This window comes from Camarhynchus parvulus, chromosome 14 (genome assembly GCF_901933205.1).
Source record: "Camarhynchus parvulus chromosome 14, STF_HiC, whole genome shotgun sequence".
NCBI classification, from domain to species: Eukaryota; Metazoa; Chordata; class Aves; order Passeriformes; family Thraupidae; genus Camarhynchus; species Camarhynchus parvulus.
In genome coordinates this window covers 7,740,714-7,760,868 of record NC_044584.1, presented here as the reverse complement: position 1 = coordinate 7,760,868, position 20,155 = coordinate 7,740,714, and the positions used below count along the sequence as shown (strand labels likewise).

Below are 20,155 nucleotides of genomic sequence, written 5' to 3'. Positions count from 1 at the left end.
GACAGCCAACATCTCCAACTCTGCCTCCTGCTCAGGCTGAACCCCTCCCTGCCTGTCAAGACAAACTGGCACAGCCAAGCCCTGCACTGCTGCGGGAGCTCTCTGCTGGCAGCAGGCCCATTAACATATCTCATTTAAACATTCATTTTTAGAATATTGCAAATTTAAGACTGAGGATTGAACTTCTGCAGATGCAAATTAGCAAACTCTACAGCCTTAGCCAGTACTCACAGCATTTTGCATGAAGGTTTTCAGCTGCACTGTGCTTTGCTATCTCTCAATTTTTAATAAAACCTAAGCTATAGCTTGTTAACTTTCACCTCCTTTAACAAAATACCACTTCTGTTGGAGGATTCTTACTTGAGACCTTGCTCTGAAAACAATTTTCCTATTTGGTCACAGAGACAGGATTGGAAGCCAGGGACTCCAGCTGCTAATCCTTCCTGCTGCAGAGCAGCCACCAGGCTTTGCAGTATTCCACTTAAACAAGCAATTAACTTCCGCTGCTGTACAAAGATGAGTCAGACTCCAGAACCTGACCATAAACTTTGGAGGTCTTGGGATTTGAAACAGAACTAGAACTTAAATCTGGATCTCTGGCACTTAATTGCTGTGACACTGGCTCAAAACCTTGCTCAGATATTTAACTAAGAAGCATCTTCATAACTCTCCCTTCCATACGAGTCCAGAGCAAGTCAGTGATCTTTTGGGTTAATATGACATCTTGATTCAGACAAGGCCACTCTTTCAGAATTCTAACATAACAAAACTAGATTATCATTTACTACCATTGTGTTTTATACATAAAATACAGCATTATCATTCCTTACATGTACTAGCTATGATCCAAGCCAATTTACCATGCACAGCCTCACAATAAGCTTCAAAAAGAAAGAAAGAATATAATATTGTTAGATACAGATGCACTTGACTTTCAGCACTAATAGTGTGCAAATACAAAAAATTAAGGCTCAGCAACAGCAAACATAAGTTTCTGCTCTGCAGCTTTACTGCCAATCCCTTGTTTCGTAAAAAAATTTGTGGGTTAGAGTGGTATGTCCCATCCAGACCTAGAAAAGAAAACAAAAAAACCATGTAACTTCCCAGAAATAATTTAGTTTCACAGGAGTTCAGCAAGCTAGGAAATACCCACGCAGAGCTCAAAAATAATTTGGCAGAGTTGCTGCCTAGTCCCAATTACATGCATTAAATTGCAACAAGATTTCCCAGGCTGGCACTTTGAACAGTGTGGTTATTGCCTTTGTACATCTCACCAGCATTGGTCAAGCCTCAATGGATTTCACTGATGAAATATGAGAATTTCACAGCTCTGGGAAAAAAAATCATCCTTGCAGAATAGGCAACATTCAGAGTCTCTTGTGTTAGTTCATATTCAAACAGTAGTTTGCAAAGAGAAGAGCTCATTTTTGTGTTACAGCCAATTGTATAAGCTGGGCTTGATTTGACACTCGGTATTTCCTCAAGTGCAAAGTGATTTACAGCAATGCCAGGAACAAGTACCCCTGCATTTCAGGGCTCTGCCATATGTGCTGAGAGAGCAAATTGCCTAGAAACATGCTTCTGGGGCTGCCTCTACTCTGCCATTGCATGTTCAAGAGAAATCATCAGTCGGAAACTTTGCGCTTCAGGATTCAGGACATCTCTGTTAAAGTGCACTGAAGAATTCTGACAAAATACAGCACATTGCTGTAAATTTCATTGAATGTGTCACTTCAGAAGTCACCTACTTCTCACATTAAGTCAATTTTCTGCTGCCCCATCTCTCAATTCACTTGGCTTCAGCCAAATGCTGCCACAGAATCTCCCAGTGCCTCAGGGGCCGATGTACAGCCCAACTCCTGATTACATCACTGCTGCACTGAGCACTTCTGTACAAAAATAAAGACACTGAAGCTACAGTTTGTCTACCCTGAACTGAGAATTAGTGTGAATGACTGGTGCCTCCCCTGCACACTGGCAGGAGCACACAGCTGACTGCCTGTGAGGCTCTGAAGCCATCAGCTCCTTGCATGGGGAGAAGGCAGCAGCAAAGCTCTCCTACCCCAAGGAGCAGGCTGCTCCCTCTGCAGTGCTCCAGCTCACTGCCTGTCCTCACAGGCAGAATTTAACCAATTCCAGGGGCTGCTTGAAAGAAAAAGAGCAAACCCCATAGTTATTCCTCAGAGGGGTGACCCATGTGCTATTGCAAATATCCCCCAATTCCCCCTCACTCTCATCCAGAGAATGGTGAATGAATATAAAAGAAAGGGTCTTTAAAATATTTTCCAGAGTCTTCCCACAACCAAGGCTTCAGAGGCTCTCAGTATTTGAAGTATTAATGGAAGCGTTCCATACAACTCCCTGTGCACACAGCTAAAAATAGCTATGGACACAGTACCAAGGTTTTTGTCTATATTTGCAAGAGCCTTACTTCCCTCTCAGGAACCACAACTTCCCATTAATGCTGACATTTATTTCTTCTTTTAAAAAGAGCTATTAAAACACCAAAAAGTCTTTTAACACTGCAGGGAACATGAATAATAATATTAATACATCAATAACAATCTCAATTGATATTCTGGTGATGGATCATGAACATATTTTTTATAACAACAATGTCAATTTTGCTCTAAGAACTGATAAAGACACACGATGGCCTTGGCAGATCTGTTCATCACTATCCATCTGTTCTGCCCGTGACAAAAATATAATTTTTTTCCCCTGACAAGCCCCATTTGTCCCATCTTTACCCACAATGACATCAAGCATGCCAAGCTGCAAGAAGCCAAAAGAGTATCTAACCTTGTGTCAGACTTTTTGTTCTGGGCACATTAAAGAGAAGTGAATGGCTTCTCACATTCTCACAGTAAAGACCTGAGAGGATGGAAAAAACCAAAAAACCCACAAACCAAAACAGAAACCACATGACCAAAGCAATTCCTATCTTGGCCTTGGTCTCCATGGTTTACAACATAAAAGGAAATGCCACTACTGGGTGAAAAAGAGCCTGCAGATGCAAGCACCCAAACTCCCAAATACACCCAAGCAGCTGCCATTAGGCTCAAACTGGCTAAATCCTGCAGGGAATCCCACTGCCTGCTCTCCAGGAACATTCCCTGTGGGATTTGTCTCCTCCTGCTGGGACTGGGGGATTTGCAGCCCCTTGCCCAATCTACCACGGGCACCCTCCAAGGAACAAACATCCCCGTGAGCAAAATATTCCTTTCTAACACACAGACAGAAAATGGGTGGGGGGATAATGAGGGCAGGGGAGAAGAATCCCATTCTGATTACAAAGGAATTCCTATTCCAGTAGTTAAAAAACGAGGACAGACGTGACAATGGAAGCAAACATACAATGGAGCTTTTGTCCCCAAACTACTTGGCTCCCATACAAGGAACAGAGGAACTTGGGTTGGTGGGGACTGGCTGGGGTAGGGGAAGAGAGAGAGGCTGATGTTTGTAAAAAAAAAGCAAAATTGGTTCGTCTGCTTTAAGAAAGGCTGGGAAGACAAAAAAAAAAAAAAAAGCAGCCTGCTATTGTAGAATCCACCCACTCACTTCTGAAACGCTCAAAGACCCAGACAGGGATTTACAACCAGCACTTGTAGGCACTGAGTATGAAGCAGAAAACACTCAAATGCCCAGAGGCAGCTTCTGTGGTGCCAGAGAAGCAGCTTTTAGACTGCACAGGGTTATGGTCAGAGCTGTTTTCTTTCAACAAGTTTGTTACTGCTGAGTCAGTCACTGAGCTGGGCACTGCAGACCATAGGAAGGCACCTGCACACTGCAATTTTCACCTCTAGTCAACCAACCAACCACTGTGTTTTACTTTTTAACAGTCCCACAGCTTCCTGGAGAAACAGAGCATTCACAGCAGACCAATAATCCTACAGCTTTGAAGCCAAAATAACAACAATGATTTATAAAAAAAGCTGGTGTTAGTTGACTGCAAGATGAGGGTGAAGAAAATGCCAGTGCTGAGTGGGGTTGTTTTTTCAAACAGTGTCAAGGCACATTCAGAAAGATCACAGTAATGTAAAGCTGCAAAATTTTGGTGATTATTTAAGAACTATTTTAAAGATAATAAATTCAGTTTAAACCAAGCATATTCCATTTAATAGCTCGCTTATATTAGGGAAGAAAGAGAGTGCTGATGCAGAGGTTTTCTTTAGCCTGAGTTAAAATCAGCTCAAAAAAGATTTATTTTCTCAGAGTCCACTATATCTGGCTTCTATTTATTTACACAAGTCTATATCCAGCAAGGGTTTAAACTAAATGAAGGTATGGGTTTATACATATCATATGCAATTACAAATCAGGCATCTCCTTAAACCACCTCTTTCTTTAAAACATTATGTAGTTTTATTTTTTTTAAAGGATTTTACAGTTGCTTATTCCCATATATTGAGGGACTCAGACTTCTGCTGAACTTAGAAGCAAGATATGGAAACTTGCTCAAAGTATCAAGGTGTTAATAATTTGTTTAATCCAGAAGCAGCATTTAAAAACCTTTAATGCTGCCAAGTGTTTTTTTTTTAGTTACAAGTGAGGCACTTTCTGATCCCCTGGTGATGCAGCCTGCACAATAAAATAACAGCACCCAGATTTTCATGCTGTCAGTGCCACAGGTGCAGGACTGGGATGGAGTTACAGAGTTTTTGGGACACAGGTGGCTGCAGTATTGACAGGGTAACAGCCCTGGTGTCTGTAGCAGCTCCAAGTGCCCCAGTGGCACCACCCAGGTGACACCAGTGGCATCCAAAAGGATGCACCACGGAAATGCAGCATGATGTTGAAGATGACAGCCTCTTAAATGATCCCTTGCATGCCTCTCTGCTTTGTTTCTGTGGGGCTTTTTTATTTTTTTGGTATTTCCTGTTTAATCCTCTAAGCCAGGGAATGCAGAGGTAGGCCTGCTACTTTTGGAACACAATTTATTCAACAAATGGGACTTTCCCCCCAGTTTGATACTACTTTATTGCTAACCAGTACAGGAATGAACCTCCCACATGATCCCCACCTGAATCTCTCCCTACAAACAAAATCCATGCCTGACCATAGCATTTCCCAGGGAAAAACACAAACAATCTTAGCAGCCTGCTGATGCAACTATTGCTTACTATACTGGATTCTCTTAGCAGTTGTTTCATGGCAAATTCAAGTTCCCTGTGGCACAAACCATCTTTTTATTCCACATTTGAACATTGCTTAGAACAGCAAAGCCTGCGTCTACAGATGCTAGGAATAATAGAACAATTAATCCATCCTCTCTCCCCCTGCACATCCTTCCCCCCACCCCCAGCGCTGTAACATGGAAATTGTTTCATTTTTAGCCTAAGGAAGTGAGGTTTATTCCATCATCCTGTGACAGCTTCATTTCATTTATTCTTCACCTATTTGGCAGTCTCATGATACTTCAGAGACAGATTTCAAAGATATGCAACAACAAGACTCAAACAGGCATCTTATTAGTGGAGACAGATGAGTAGCTAAGGGCTGCAGCACGAGTTTAACTACAGTACCAGACACCAGAGAACCCACACAGAGAAGCAGCATGAGGGAACAATCAGAATTTCACTATGCAATTTCTCTAGTTCTCCTTCTCCTTCAGCTGTATCGACTTCCTTTGTAAAAGAATCTAAAGGAGACTATACAAAGCCCTGTTTCTGTCCTTTAACCCCTCTAATTAAACAGTGACAACATAGCAGTTGTGGTACCAGGTTGTCTGGATCAGTACCTTGTTCTACAGAACAGGGAAGAAAAAGAGAAGGAAAAAAGATCCTCTCCATCTTGTACATATGAAGAAAAAGGAGTGGATTATGAACAGCTGTCAGAAACACATCCCATACCAGAAGTGCAGCTATTTTGGCACGAGAGCATGAAGACCTAACAACAAGAAAGCAGGGAAGAGAGCACATTTTTATGCTGACTGTCATCTTTCAGTTGCTTATCCAAGTTTCACTTGCAGACGTCAGGATGAAGAGAAACAGTCAGGGAGCAGCAGCCTGAATGGGTGCTGCACTCACTTCAAAAGAGCTGCATGCAGGAAGAGTTTGCCAGTATCAATACAGTGCAAGCTGGCAGGACTGGAAAGTTACAAATTAAGTGTGCCTTCATCAGTGACCTACTATGAACAGACCTACTGAGCTGCTAAAATATTTTTAGTTCAACCAATTCCTGCCTTTTTTGGTTCCTCTTGCTCTTCCAGTTTATCCAGTCATGTGCACTTTTCCACTCCCTCTTACTGCCATGTAGTTTTTCAAGTTTGGCTCCAATTACCACTTGTTTCTGCTGCTGAAGTGCCCAGATTTACAGCACTCCTACAAACAGCTAACAGGGTGGCTCCATCTTGCACGTAGCAAGCTGTGTTTGAGCTGAAGAGAGATTTATAGTGCAGCACTTGTCTCCTCCCAGCAAGCAGCTGGATGTACTCACCAGCTGGTACTCGCTGCGGCGGCTGAAGGCTTCCTTGATTCCTGAATCCCTCCAGAGAGCAGCCAGGGCAGGGACGTAGAGCTGGAAGGTGGCAGGCTCGATGGGCATCCCAGCTTTGTTCTCAAAGGCCATCAGGAACATTCCATGCTTCTCATTCTCTGTGTACTGCCAAGGGATCCCCAGCTTGTCCCGTGCGTCAACCAGAACCCTGCAGCCCTAAGGAATCATTCAGAGAAGAAAGTCGGTGAATAAAGATTAAGGACTTGAAGGTACTTGAAGATTATTTTTTTGACACTGTTCTGGTGAGACTGAGCTCAGGAGAGAAGCAAAAACATTGTTTATTGCAACATTTCCAACAGAAGTAAGATAGAGTCTGCTTCTGTAAGCAATTTAGCCACAAAATATTTCCCCAGGTGGAAAAAGTATTAGCGGCAACAGCTAATGGCAACAAGCAGTGCTACCAACAGATAATGAAAGTAAACATCAGTGAGAGTATGAAAAGTGTCTGGGAATTAAGAAAAGTGTCTGGGAACTGGTGTGTGATCATCATAGCTGTAGTTTTAAAAGTAACACCACGCCTGAAACCATATTCTTCCATCTTTTCCTTTGCATTTGGGTTTCTGACACCAAAAAGGACATCCCAGCTTTCTCAAGCATTAGAGAGATCAGAAGAGCATCACAGGACTGAAGACATTGAATAGATTCCAAACTACCAGGCTCAGGAAAGTAGATCCAGTTTTCCCTGAGACTCAGCTTACTTTTTGAACTTGCCACACATTTGCCAAGCAGTGTGTGACAGGTAGGTTTTGCTGCTCTAATACTGGAAAAGAAATCTAGAAGTAAAGAGATATAGTTCTCAAATTCAATTCAGGATTACTGAGCTGGTTCTTTTCACATTTTTCAGTTTTTATGGAAACCTAATTTCATATTCATGGCAATAAGCCAAACACATGAGGTTCAAGAAATTTGAAACTTCAGTCTTGACTCTAACTTCACCTGCAGTAAATAGCTTCCAATGGCCAATATTTATTTCTCAATAGTGAGTCCCATTTCAGTAATGGACAGATCTGCTAATGGTGACTCAGCATCTCACGTACCACTGAATTCACAAGTAAAATCTCTGGGTTATACTGGGATTACTTTCCTCGTTATGTTGATCTTTGGTTCTAGACATTCAAAAATAAATAAAATTTAAAAATCTACAAAAGTGAAGTTCTGTTTCCACAGCTACTCACAAGAGCCTCCACAGTACTGGACTGATCTCCTTTTTTTGCACACTTTAAGCTATCAAGACTGCATGTATGTTTTATTAACACTTGAACTTTTCTGCTCTCCAGTTCTTAAGCAGCACCACACAACAACAACAGTAACTTCCCAATAGCAACCAAGATTAGAGAGGGAAGTGAGAATCAACTTAGTGGAGTGTCACAGAATAGGAAAAGTGTCGTGGTTGTCACTAGCCAGCAGTGCTCCTGAAGAGCAGCTTCCCAAAAATGTAAATATTTATGATTCAGTACTGATTGTTACTTTTTCTCATAAAGTAGAGACTGTATTTCCACAATACCATGAAGAGACTAAAATCAAATATATTTACCAACTGATGCTTTAAATTCCAGACATAACTATTTAGTAACTGTCATACAGACTAAGAGCCAACTCTCATTCCCAGTTGCAGAGTTTATCCCTTTATTAACAAAAGCCTTTCAATGGTTATTTGAAGGGCACTAGCAAACAGAAGCATGAAAAACCCACTTATAAGGCTCTGACTTGCAGATGCCTCCATGACATCTCACAGCTTCACACACTTTTGCAGACATTCCCTTGCACACACCCCCATCTTGGCTGCAACTGGAAGGCAGGGTCAGCTCCCCACTATGCCCAGCTAAGAACTTGGGAGATTTTTCCAGAGGATTGTGGTGACTGAGACCAGCAGGACAGAGTTATTTCTAGGTGTCTCATGCCAGGTTTGTCTCTGCTCAGTGAGAACTGCTGTGTATGAAATGGTTAATCAGCAGCGTGGGACAGCGATCACCATCTCCCCAAGGGCCACTTCCATCCCCCGTGGGTCACTCTGTCCCCTCACTGCCCTGGGCCCTGCACAGAGCTCCCAGCCCACACAGCTCTGACCTTCCTGGGGCTGGTTTAACCCTTCTCCAGCTCACAGCCCCTGCACAGCATCTCCAAGGGTGCCTGCAGGTCTGCACAACTCCTGCTTGGATAAAAGAGCTCTGGGACCTCAGCCCAAGTGCTTTTCCCCACAGTGCTGTTCTGACTTTCCCTGCTCCTGCTGGAGACACAGAGGCTCTCAAGAGGCTGTTTGTAGTTAGGGAAAGTTTCATTATTTGTGTGGAGAAAACCACAGAACAGTTTCAATCAAGGACGTACAGACTGCTCCAGTCCTGGAATAGTCACTTATCTGCTGCTCATTGGAGATGCAGGTTTGACCCTCCCTAAGGAAAAAAAAGGAGCTAAAGTTAGGTCCCACAGAGCCTGTGGGAGTGGATTAGCCACTGTAAGGTCAGCCATGGGGAGCACATGGCATCAGCATTGCTCTGACTGTTCCAGAGACAGATGTTGCCACCAAGTCACATGCAGAGCCCAATCTGGGACAAAGTGATTCAGTAGTGGGACACCAGCACTGACAAACAGACACACACTGCATGAAGGAAATAAAAACACAGGATAGAAACCTAGCAGGAATGCTGTCCTATGCACACCCATAGAGCCTCTCAAAATTTTTATAACACATCTGCTTCAACATGTGTCTCTAAAACACATCAGGAATGAAAGCTTCACATAATGAGCAAAATAGTCAATGTTTCTTCCACCCAACTCTTAGCAGTTAAAAGTGTGACTCAGCAAAATCCCCAGTAAAGTGAATCTAAACTAACATTTCTCCATCTCCACAAAACAGTTCCATAAATGCTACAAACAGATGTCAGAAAGATGAGGAGAAACAGAAAACGCTAAATTTAGATCCTGTGTATTCCTCTTCTCACATCTCAGACTTACTGGTAACACTGTATTTTGCAAGCTCACTGAGCATTTGATAATCCCTGCCTCATTAATCTGCAGAGCAAGTCACCATAGGAAAGGTTTCCACTTACTGGAAATACAAGCAAGACACTTTTCCCACCCCTTTCCTGACAGTTTTTCTGATTTTCTCTGACTATAGAAAATGTCAATTCACTCTTTCATTTATGAGGCTGAACACCATCCATTACCATTCTATTTACAAATTTGAACTACAGAAGAAAATGAAGCAACAAGTTTAGATGGGAAACAAACTTCTGAACACTTTAACTGATTTAAAGCTTTTGTGCTGCAGTTAAAGCAGGGCCCAGAATAAGCATAGATGGAAAGAATTAAAATTCACAGATAAGGATAGTGTCAGGCATTAGAAAATAGAAAACCAGCAGCAAAATGGAAGCACCCGCTAGGGAGAAAAAAAATAGGAAATTCTCTGTTCCGTTCCTTTCTTAATAATTTTAATATATTCAAGTCACTGCATAAATCCCTGGCATGCACAAAACCTGAATGGAATCAGGGTAGAAGAAAGAAAAAGTGTAACAAAAGTGTGATGAGATCTACCTCATGAAACAGCACATCTTATACAGAAGAAAATGTTAAGTATAGAAATCCATAGATTTGAAAAGACAGCTAAGGCATAACACACAAGAAATCTAAAGAAATCACAAACCACTTGCAGAAAGGGAATAGACAAAGACTATTTTTCTCCTTCCCCTTGCTAGACAAATATGAGTTATCAAACAGTTCAAACTCAAAACCCACACACCCCCAGCCAGCCAAATGCATTTACACAGGATGTTGGCCAGAAGCATAAATGGACTCCAAAAGCCATGAAGAAGAATAGATGGAAGCAAAGTCCAGAGAGGACTATTCGATTACATTCCAGATGCAAATCCTGGCTCAGGGAGTTTCCTAAACCAAAGGCTGCCAATAACTGGAGGAGCACACCAAAGGATCACATTGCCTTGAGCTCGTACCCCATTTTGGTTGTGGGTTGTTTTTTCATGTCACAGACAAAGGCTGAGCTCCTCAGCCTGACACAGCACAGCTGTTTGGAGCACGTTTGCTGCTCACCAGCAGGAAGGTTTTATGAGCATTTACACAAATGCTCATTACTAGGACTGGCTCAAATACAGTTTTTGTCATTTATTTTTGAAAGCATTCTAGCTTTGAAAAAAATCCAGGTTCTCTTGTATTTTTAAATAATAATTAGACGAATTTGTGGGAATTATTAGACAGGTTATCATGAGCTAATGCCACCTGAAGCCAGAGATGTTTGCAGTATTTAAAGAGCAGCCTGATTTAAGCACATCTTACATCTGTAGTTACACTGCTACATAAAACACAACACTCACTTTTTAAATTATTCATATGCTCCAGTACTTGAAGGATTCATTATCCCTAAAGCCTCACACCTTTCACCAGATGGACCAACCCAGAGGCCAAGTGAACTCCCCTCAGTAAAGCACCAAACATAAAATTGGCACCACAGGTTTGGGGAGCACTTGCTCATAGGCAAGGCCAGGTTCTTCCATGCAGTCAAGCGACCAAAAAACCTGATTCAGTGTCTAGAGAGAACCTGCAAGTATAGAGTTTGTATACAAATAGAAGAGTTTCCTACAGTGCATTTTCTCAAATGATTTCAGAGAATTGCTACTGAGTAAGAGAGCATAGACAACAGAGTAACTGTTACACATGAAATACTACAGCAGCTACTTTTTACACTTTTACCATTAATACACTGCTCAGCCTCCAGCATCTCCATATCATTTATGGGCCTTACTGTCCTGGGAGAGGGGCTGAGCACTGCTGAGCCCTCCCTGGGGGCTCCAGGTCACAGCCAACAGGCACTGCTGTCTTCTCCTAGGGCTGGGAACCAGCAGGAACACTGCAGGCACAGGCAGAGTCCAGCCTGTTTCCTACTGCGTGTTTTTCCTCTCTGCTGTTGACAAGGAACTGGCAGAAGTCTGGGGATCTCATCTCACAGAGACCAATCTATATCAGAGCTGCTGCCAACAGGATTGCTCCCACCTCAGCCCACAGATATTCTTTGGAGCCAGAGGAACAATACAAGGTGATGAGGAACACAGGTCTGGCTGAACAGTTTTTAAAAATGAAGTTGTCAGTGTTAGCAAATACAATCATATGTACTGTTTGTAAATTGCTGTCTGGGCACTGCAGAGAAGGTGACCTACTACAAACAGAGTGACAGCAAGACAATCAGATTTTTACAGCACACTATCATAAAGGCATTAACAGAGTGTTTCTTTGATCTATGTCCTTGAAGCATTATGGCCAAGCAGCAGTAGAGAACCCAATGTCATTCAGGATAAGGTTTTACATTACAGAACAGCCAAAAAATGAGGTACCATCAAAAGGGGCATCTTTCCTGGCAGAGGAGTTCCACCCTCTTCTGTTTGATAGGTTTGTCATTTGCCTGAGCCCACAATCCAGCGAGCAAACATCACCAAGAACCTGGCTATTCATATAAAAAGTGATTTCCACTGGCTACATTAGTTTGCTGTGAGGCGAGACACACACAAGGGTAGGGGTGGGAGCAGCACCAGTTGGCCCAGTTAGACAACAAAAAGGCTCCCCAGTTCTGCATGTCCTTTCACCACTCACATACTCCAGTACCACCCAGGTGACAGCAGGGTAAACAGCAGAGATGACCGACCTTCCAGGCCAGCATACAAATAAAAAATGGCAACAAAGGGGAAGTGTCATTTACCTAGTCCACAGGAACACAAATATTAAAAAACATTTGGATTAGCCACTGAGTCTCTGGATTGGGAGCAGCAGTGATGTCTGCTTGTCTGGAAACTCTGAAAAGAGTCCTTGTCTTTGAGAGAACCCAGCGAAATGACGATAAATGCAGCAGAAGGAAAATACCCACTGCAAACTTGACTTGTAACTCAGCACAGGGTAGAGAGATGATGACCTCAGAGATGACGTTCAGACCTCACAAAAAGTTCTCAGTTAATGCTTTCAGACTTGTATTAGCAGCTTTCTCTCTCCCACCAATATCAGTTCACAGTTAGTTCATGCTTTCAATACAGGAGAAGTATCTGCAGCTCCAGAGGTATCCCTGCCACGCTGCCCTCATGGATTCAGTACCCAGCACATTCAGTGCCAGGATGGAACCAGCTCCTGACCTCCACTAGGCTGAAAAATCCCAGGCAAGGGGTGGAAACTCATTTGGAAACTCTGCAGCCTCCAAATCCTTGCAGTTTTTTCCTTGTTGGAATTTGCATTGAACTTACTTTTCCAGACAATGTAAACTAGAGTTGTTCCAAAGTTTTCCTGTAAACATTTTTTACAGGACAATTTGCTAATTTTTTTTTTTTTGCCAATACTGTTTCCAAGTTAATTATAAAACTAACCAAGTGAATAAGTTGGGAGTAAGCTCCCAAATTTAGTCACTTCAGTGACTAAACTTTTGTCTGGAAGACATCAAAGTATGTGCCTGCAGTCTCCAGGGACTAAGTCATGTTCTGCAATACTAATGACTACATCACAAGAGCATTGTGAGCTCCATTTTGGAACTGCTATGAATATTTATCATTTACTACTGACCATTACTCTTCTTCCAGTATCTGCCATGATGAAGAGAGATTGCTGTCTCCCAGCCAAACCAAGAGACACCCCAAATGCAAAGGGACCACCAGAGTTGATGGAATTTACACTTAAGACACAGAAAATACGCCAACTGGAAGTTAGTAAGAGATTCATTGATGAAATGAACCTGGAACAACAAGATCAGCAAGACTCGTCAAGGTTTTTTGTCTTTTCTACATAAACTAGTGAATATTATTTTTCTTAATAAAAAAAAGATAATCAGAATTAAAAGACTGTTCTAATACAAAACTTTAGCACTTCTATATTGAATTTAAAGATTCTAATTAACCATAGTTCCTATACTCTCCTTGTCATTCCTCTGAAAAGAAGCTGTTCCAGCAGAAAGGAGATTGACACTGTCCTGAGACCAACTACTCAAACAGCTGGATCCCAGCTCTGCAGCAACAGATGGAGTGTGACCACCATCACCTCCTAATGGGTTTCCAAACTCATTTGCATGTAAACCCAGGGAAGTGTGGAGTCAAGACAATGTAAAGAGTAATTGGGTTTACCCTATGTATTTCCCCTGAGTTTGTAGGCCACTGAAAGAAACATGCCGACATTATAAACGAGTAACTTGGTCACTTTCAAGTGTAGTTCCCAAATAAACTCAGGAATAATCTGTTTCCACACGCTAGGGTGTGTATCTGTACCTGGCTGCAACTTGAAAGTTGCAAAAGGGTTTTCTTGGTTTTTTTGTTGGTGACAGGAGGCACAACCAACTTACTTCAGCCACCATAAACACAATTTAGGTACATTCAAGGTACACAGAGTCCCAGCAACAGTCCAAGTTTAGTATTAATTGCAGAAGTCTAAAGTTCTTAAAGCTGCCTTCAGCACAAGCCACTTGTTTTGCTTAACTGCCACTCATATTCTTGCTATTAAGGAGAAATGCTCTCAGGTATCCCCTCGTGTATTGCAGCTGCACTCAAAAGTCCCAAAGGATTGTTCCTCAAAATTTTACACGTTCAGAATCTTTCCTTGTTTTTTCCCCACTCAGAGCTCACAAATGATCACACATAATTTCCTGTGTAGTCCTTCCCTCTGCAATTCCAGGCTTTTTAATTCCTTACTCAATCATTACACTTCAGGCCACAAAAAGAAGAAAACACTCATGGATCTACTGAAACCTTGAGCTGGTATTTCCATTCTCAACAGGAAAACTAACATTACCAAAAGAGCTCAACAGATTATACTTCAGGCTTCTAAAAGCTGAACTTTTTCGCTCTTCAGATCAAAATCTCCTAAACAAGCTGGTGCAAGTACCACTCTGGTGCTTGTAGATTGCTGTAATTATTTTCTTATGCAACTAAACCGGGTTTTTTTAAGCAGCATGATATTCACATACTTGAAACAAAAAAACATTTAGACAAGGAACATCAAGAGTTGTGACCCGTTGAGTGTCTGAGCTCTTTAACTTTTATCAAAGGAAGCAAATAGAGTAGCAAGGCCAACCCATCTGTTTTGGATGGAAAGCATCAGAAAATTCCTGTAGCTACAGTTAAAAAGCATCAAAATCCTCTGTAATACCACCACACATTGCTTAGATTTGAAACTTAAGGTACATGACAGTTTTCCAACATAGCCAGGAGTCACCTTAAAATTCAGGCCTGGGCAGCCAGACAGCCCTGTCGTGTGCACTCTCCTTTTCCAGGTGGGTGTGCTGAAGTCCTGAAGCCTGTGTACTCATACCAGAACATTAACACTACTGCTTTTCACTTCAATCATCAAAAAGTTCCAAAAAGTTACTTTGAAACTTAGCCTCGATTAACAAGCAAAACCCGAGTTAACCGATGACTATTTACCTTAAACCAAAGCAAAACTCCTGTATTTGAATACCATCCCACAAATGCCAGAAAAAGCTAGCAAGGCCCTGAACCATCACCTGTACTAAATGGAAAAGTAAATTCTGTATCATAGGTTTATTTTGCTTCAGCATTTTGTTTCTGACTAGGGTTTCCCCAAAATGGGAGATGAGAACCAGAGAGAACAGGGTAAGCAAAGAACTCAGCATTAATAAGATATCAGAAAGGCAAGAAGGTGAAAACTCAAAATAAAGTGGAAGCTGACACTAATGTCAATTCATACTTAGCACTGTTATTTTCAGAGAGGTTTCACATTGTGTTCTCTGAAGCAGTTTCTTCATTCTCCATAAGCTGTACAGTTGCCTAAACACCACTGCAATAAGCATTTCAGAAATATCCAGCACTGTCACAAGAGCAGGAATGCTCCTCCTTCAGAGAGGAGTTTAGTCATGGCTGGAAAATGAAAATTGACCATTTAATCCCAGAGATTTACACTGCATTTCTAACTCAGATCTCAGTGCTGCAGAAGCTTAGGGGGACCATTGTCTGACCATGCTGAGGGCTGTGTGGAAAAACGGGCTAAGGTTGCTGCAGCTGTACTTGACAATGTCACACAGATTTAAATGCTATTTGATAGGATCATTTCCACTTCACATTGTCCACATATAGTACTAAAAATTCATCTGAGATCTTTTATTGCCAGTTAAACACATGGGGATCTTGGCTTCATTAAGTCTTAGCCAGTGATCATTGAACTTCCTGAAAAAGCGAAAAGGACCTGTAGTCTAAACACTCTGTTACAGAAAGAGCAGCAATCACGTGCACTTGACAATTTACACTGTCAAAGAAGCTAAATGAGTTTACTTTAGACACTGGATGTTTATCCACGTTTAATGCAAGAGAGTATTACACAATTACCCTAAAATAAAAGCACTGACAATCACTCTGTTCTGAAAGGTCTGGTATTTGATTTCTTCCTGATGATTATGGCAGAATATCAAGGTGTTATCAGGTTTCTCTCTGATGAGCAAAAATGCAAACAAAACATCTACTGCCTTCCCACCAGAAAACTCTTCTAGCACTCTTTGTTTGCTCTTCCTCCTTCCTCCTACTTTTTCCAGAGTGACTGTTCCCAAGCCATTCCCCAAAAACATACAGGGGGAGTATAAATTGTATTATTGTATACAAGAGCCACCTGTGTTATCTGGAGAAGCAAGGGAAGGAAGAGTCTGACATGTACCCAAAGGAGAACCCCAACCTAACCTTAACACTCCCAAATCACCACCTGCAAAGCCAAAAGGGCAATCAATCTGCTGAAGCATATTAACCCACTTTAAAGCTACTTCCAAATTTTATTTTCAGGATCAGAAGAGTTTAAAAGGTTCAACTGACATAGTCCAAGAAGTGCTGTTATCTATCAGAACACCCGACTGCTATCTTGAGAACCAAAATTCTATTTTAAATTCTGCAAATCTACCCAGAGCCATCCAGCAAACAAGTTTTCAAGCGTGTGACTCTGCCTCCCCTACTACAAGGAGGAGACACTTTTCTTACCAAAGCACACCAAGTTCTACTGCTGAAAGCTCTACACCTTCTGCATACATAAAATATTACATCATTTTACCATAACTGCTACTGCTTAGACACCTTAAAGAGGAAGGAGTCTCAGATTTTTCCATTTTCACAAACTGCTTCCCTAAAAGCTTCTCCTACCACTTGAAATTAGCAGCAGCAAAAAAATAAATCACTGACAGGACCACAATAAGCATTAATACCTAGAATAAGACTCCTTATTTCTAGGAATATAGATTTAAAAAATCATAACGCTCTCTTGCTCACATAACTACAATCAGAGAGAAGCTTCTGAATTTCAACTTTCTTGCAGTTAATGGGCTCCAGCCTGAAAATGGACAAAAAGAAGGAAAAGAAAATTAGACAACAATTTTCCTGTTCATTAACAGAAGTGAAAGCCCTTTATGGAACAGCAGCATTCTTAAAAACAAGAGTCATTGTATGCGTGCACTTATTAAGTGCACATAAAGCTTCTATTTAAACACAAATCTGGAAACTCAAAAGTAACTCGTTATCTTTAACTTGCACAGTTCCCTTTCCTTTAACTTTCTATGAAATCTCACAAAGCCTCACAAATCCATCCCCACAGAAGAATGGTGACGGTCCTACAGAAAAATATAGGCAGGAAAGCAGCATTTCTTTTAGGGAAAGATTATGAAGATGAAGTGAGAAACATTCCTGAGTGAGCTTTTTATGTATCTTCTAAAATGTGATCACTTCTACCTGCACAGGGCATCAAGGCTTGTATCCCTGAAAGGAACAAGGTTGCTTTTCCCCAGTTATGGAAATATTGGTCTGTACACCAAAGGTTCTCCCAGCAGCTTTTACAGTCTCCAGTCAATAGAGAAACTCGCTGCCAGCACTATAAAACCCGCACACACACTGAAAGCAAACTTTCCTGCAAAGGCACCAAACCAGAGTTATTTCCATTTCATCTCCAGGTTAGGTAACACCCCACACTGCCCAACTCTGCGGGCCTACACTCCCGCATTTCTAACGATGCACCAAGTAAGTAACAACCACTTGCGGCCATAACATCTGTACGAGGAGCCCCTTCTTGTCCCATCTCCAGGTGCGCAGACTGGGGACACTTTGCAAAAGCAGAGAAATCCCGCCTAATTTCTTCAAACCTTGAAGTTTCTCCAATTCCGACTTCGAGGATGCTCTCATAATGTTTTTTCCAGAAGGCAGGCCACACCTATATCCTCTTTCCTCTGCGTTTCCACAAAGCTTTCCTCAATCCCCTTTGCAGGGAAATTTCCTTTGACCTTTTTTCACGGAAGCTTTCAGCCGGGAAACGCCGGAACCCACATTCCCCGGGCCCCCGCAGCCCAAAGGTGCCCGCCCTCCCAAACACCTGCACCGAGCCCCGTCCCGGAGCGCCGGGAGCCGCGGCGGGGCAGGCGGGGGGCGCAGCCGCCGCCCCGGCCGAGCCCCCACGTCCCTTCCCGAGGGCACGGCCCGAGCTCCCGGCGCTGCGGGATGTGCTGGCCTCCAACCCCGCTCCCCTCGGCCGCCCCTCACCTTGAGGATGTTCTCGTAGATGGTGGCCCGGAACTCCAGCAGTGCCTTCTGGTCGAACTCGCGGCCGTGGATGATCCGCATCTGTTTGAGGAAGGTGGACTTGCCGCTCTCGCCGGCGCCCAGCAGCAGGATCTTGACGAGGCGGCGCACGGCGCGCCGCTCCCGGGCCAGCATCGCGTCGATCTCCCGGCTGCGCCGCCGCGCCTCCCGCTCGGCATCGCGGCTCCGCTCCTTGCCGTCCCTCCGCGGCTGCTCCCCGGCGCGGCCCGCGGCCTCGGCCGGCAGCAGGCAGCGGCTCAGGGTGCGCACCACGCCGGACATGGCGGCGGCGGCCCGGCAGGAGCGCTCACAACGCCGCCGCCGAGACCCCGAGCTCCGCCAGCATCGGGCGGAGGCCGCCGAGACGCTGCGACCGGGAGGAGGAGCAGCCGCAGCCGGGGGCTACGGGCCGGGACCGCCCATTCCTCGCTCCGGCTCGGCCGGGGGAGGGGTGCGGGCGGCGGGGCGCGGCCCGCAAGCCCTGCCCGGGGAGGGGCGCGGCCGCTCCGAGGGGGCTGCGCGGGGCCGGGGGCGGCGGGAGGCACCCGGAGCCCTCGGCGCGGGGTCGCGGCGGTGCCGCGGCGGGCGGGGGACACGCGGCCCCAGTCCCTAACCCTGAGCGCCGCCGCCCGCGCGGGGAGGAGCCCGCACCGCCCTCATTGGGCGGCAGCGCTGTCGCTCAACGCGTCCGTTCTCCAATTGGATGAACCGGCATGCGGGGCGGGACCAAGCGGGCGACGCGGCTCAGGGCAAGGCAGGGCGGGCAGTGCCGGGAGAGGGCGGGGACAGGAGCGCGAACACCAATCAGCAGTGAGAGGGCGTGGCCTCGCTGCCGGGGGTGAGGCCTGGGTGGTGGGCGGGCCCGTGGCGTGACGTCACGCCAACAACCAGAGACATGACGTGACATCACGGCGCGTCCGGGATGACGTCAGGCGGAGCGGCTGTCGTGGGGCCTGGGCGCGCCCTTGGGGTCCCGAGCCGGCCGTACCGAGGCGCTGTTTGTAACGTGTGGGTCAGAGCCCGGTGGGGTTTGATCTCACCAGACAACATGCAGTGATGTAAAGAAACACGTCATCGCTGACGTCATCAGGGAACACACGTCCATAGCACTGCAGCATCCGCAGATCCTTGCTCGGCCAGATTAAATGCACAGAGATTTGTCCCCCCAGCCCTGGCTGCCCCCAGGAGCTGATCCCGGGTGGATCCGGCCCAGGCTGAGCCCGCTGCCCTGGGGCTGCCCTGGGCGCTCCAGGCCCTGCTGCCATCAGGGTAACTCCTCACAGACACCGCTGCCATCAGGGTAACTCCTCACAGACACCGCTGCCATCGGGGTAACTCCTCACAGACACCGCTGCCATCGGGGTAACTCCTCACAAACCTGCACCAATGCAGGGCCCCGCTCCTGCCGAGGTGGGGATTAAAGTATCAAAGTACACCTTTGAAAGAAAATCCTCCTCGGTCTCGTGATTAGGTACTGGAGGGAAAAAAACATTTTGGGAAGCAGCTGGTGTATGATCACCTAGCAGTGGCTGGGATCCCAGACCTTCTGGCTGCAGAATGAAATCATAAAAGACAGGCACATGTCCTCAGTTTTTTGAGATTATTTGTCCTTTCTGCATTACTTCTGTCTGTGCTTACAAGTATTTATGGCATAAACATCTATTCCAGTTTAAGTTTCAGATTGTTTATCCTCCCCAGGCCTGTTCCAAGCACGGGACACAAAAATAGAGAACTGAGGGAAACTACTAGAATGACTGGGATTTCAGAGAGTATTAAGGATGCTGAGTCCCAGGCTGGTTTGGGTTGGAAAGGACCTTAAAGCTCTTTTTTTTCACTCCCTGCCATGGGCAGGGACACCTTCCACTATCCCAGGTTGCTCCAAACCTTGTCTAATCTGACCTTGGACATTTCCAGGGCTGGAACAGCCCCAGCTTCTCTGGGAAACCTGTGCCAGGGCCTCCCCACCCTCACAGGGAACAAGTTCTTCCTAATATCCAATTTAAATTCATCTATCTTCAGCTTAAGGCCATTCCCCCTCGTCCTGTCACCACCCTGTCAAAAGCTCCTCTCCAGCCTCCTTGTAGGCATTGAGACATCTTAGAAGGTCAGGGAGTCACAGATTTAAAACA

At 44.5% G+C, this 20,155-nt stretch overlaps 1 protein-coding gene across 1 annotated transcript in view; it reads right to left on the bottom strand.

The window, feature by feature from the left end:
- GNA12 (G protein subunit alpha 12) overlaps positions 1 to 18,524 on the bottom strand; it is a 40,516-nt gene extending 21,992 nt beyond the window's left edge. Inside the window, exons 1-2 of the mRNA XM_030957947.1 lie at positions 17,988 to 18,524; positions 6,439 to 6,654 (exon numbers count right to left, since the gene is read on the bottom strand). Coding sequence (XP_030813807.1) covers positions 6,439 to 6,654; positions 17,988 to 18,308 — 537 coding nt within the window. The 5' untranslated portion in view covers positions 18,309 to 18,524. The remainder of the gene's footprint in view (positions 1 to 6,438; positions 6,655 to 17,987) is intronic.
- Positions 18,525 to 20,155: the final 1,631 nt, after the last annotated feature.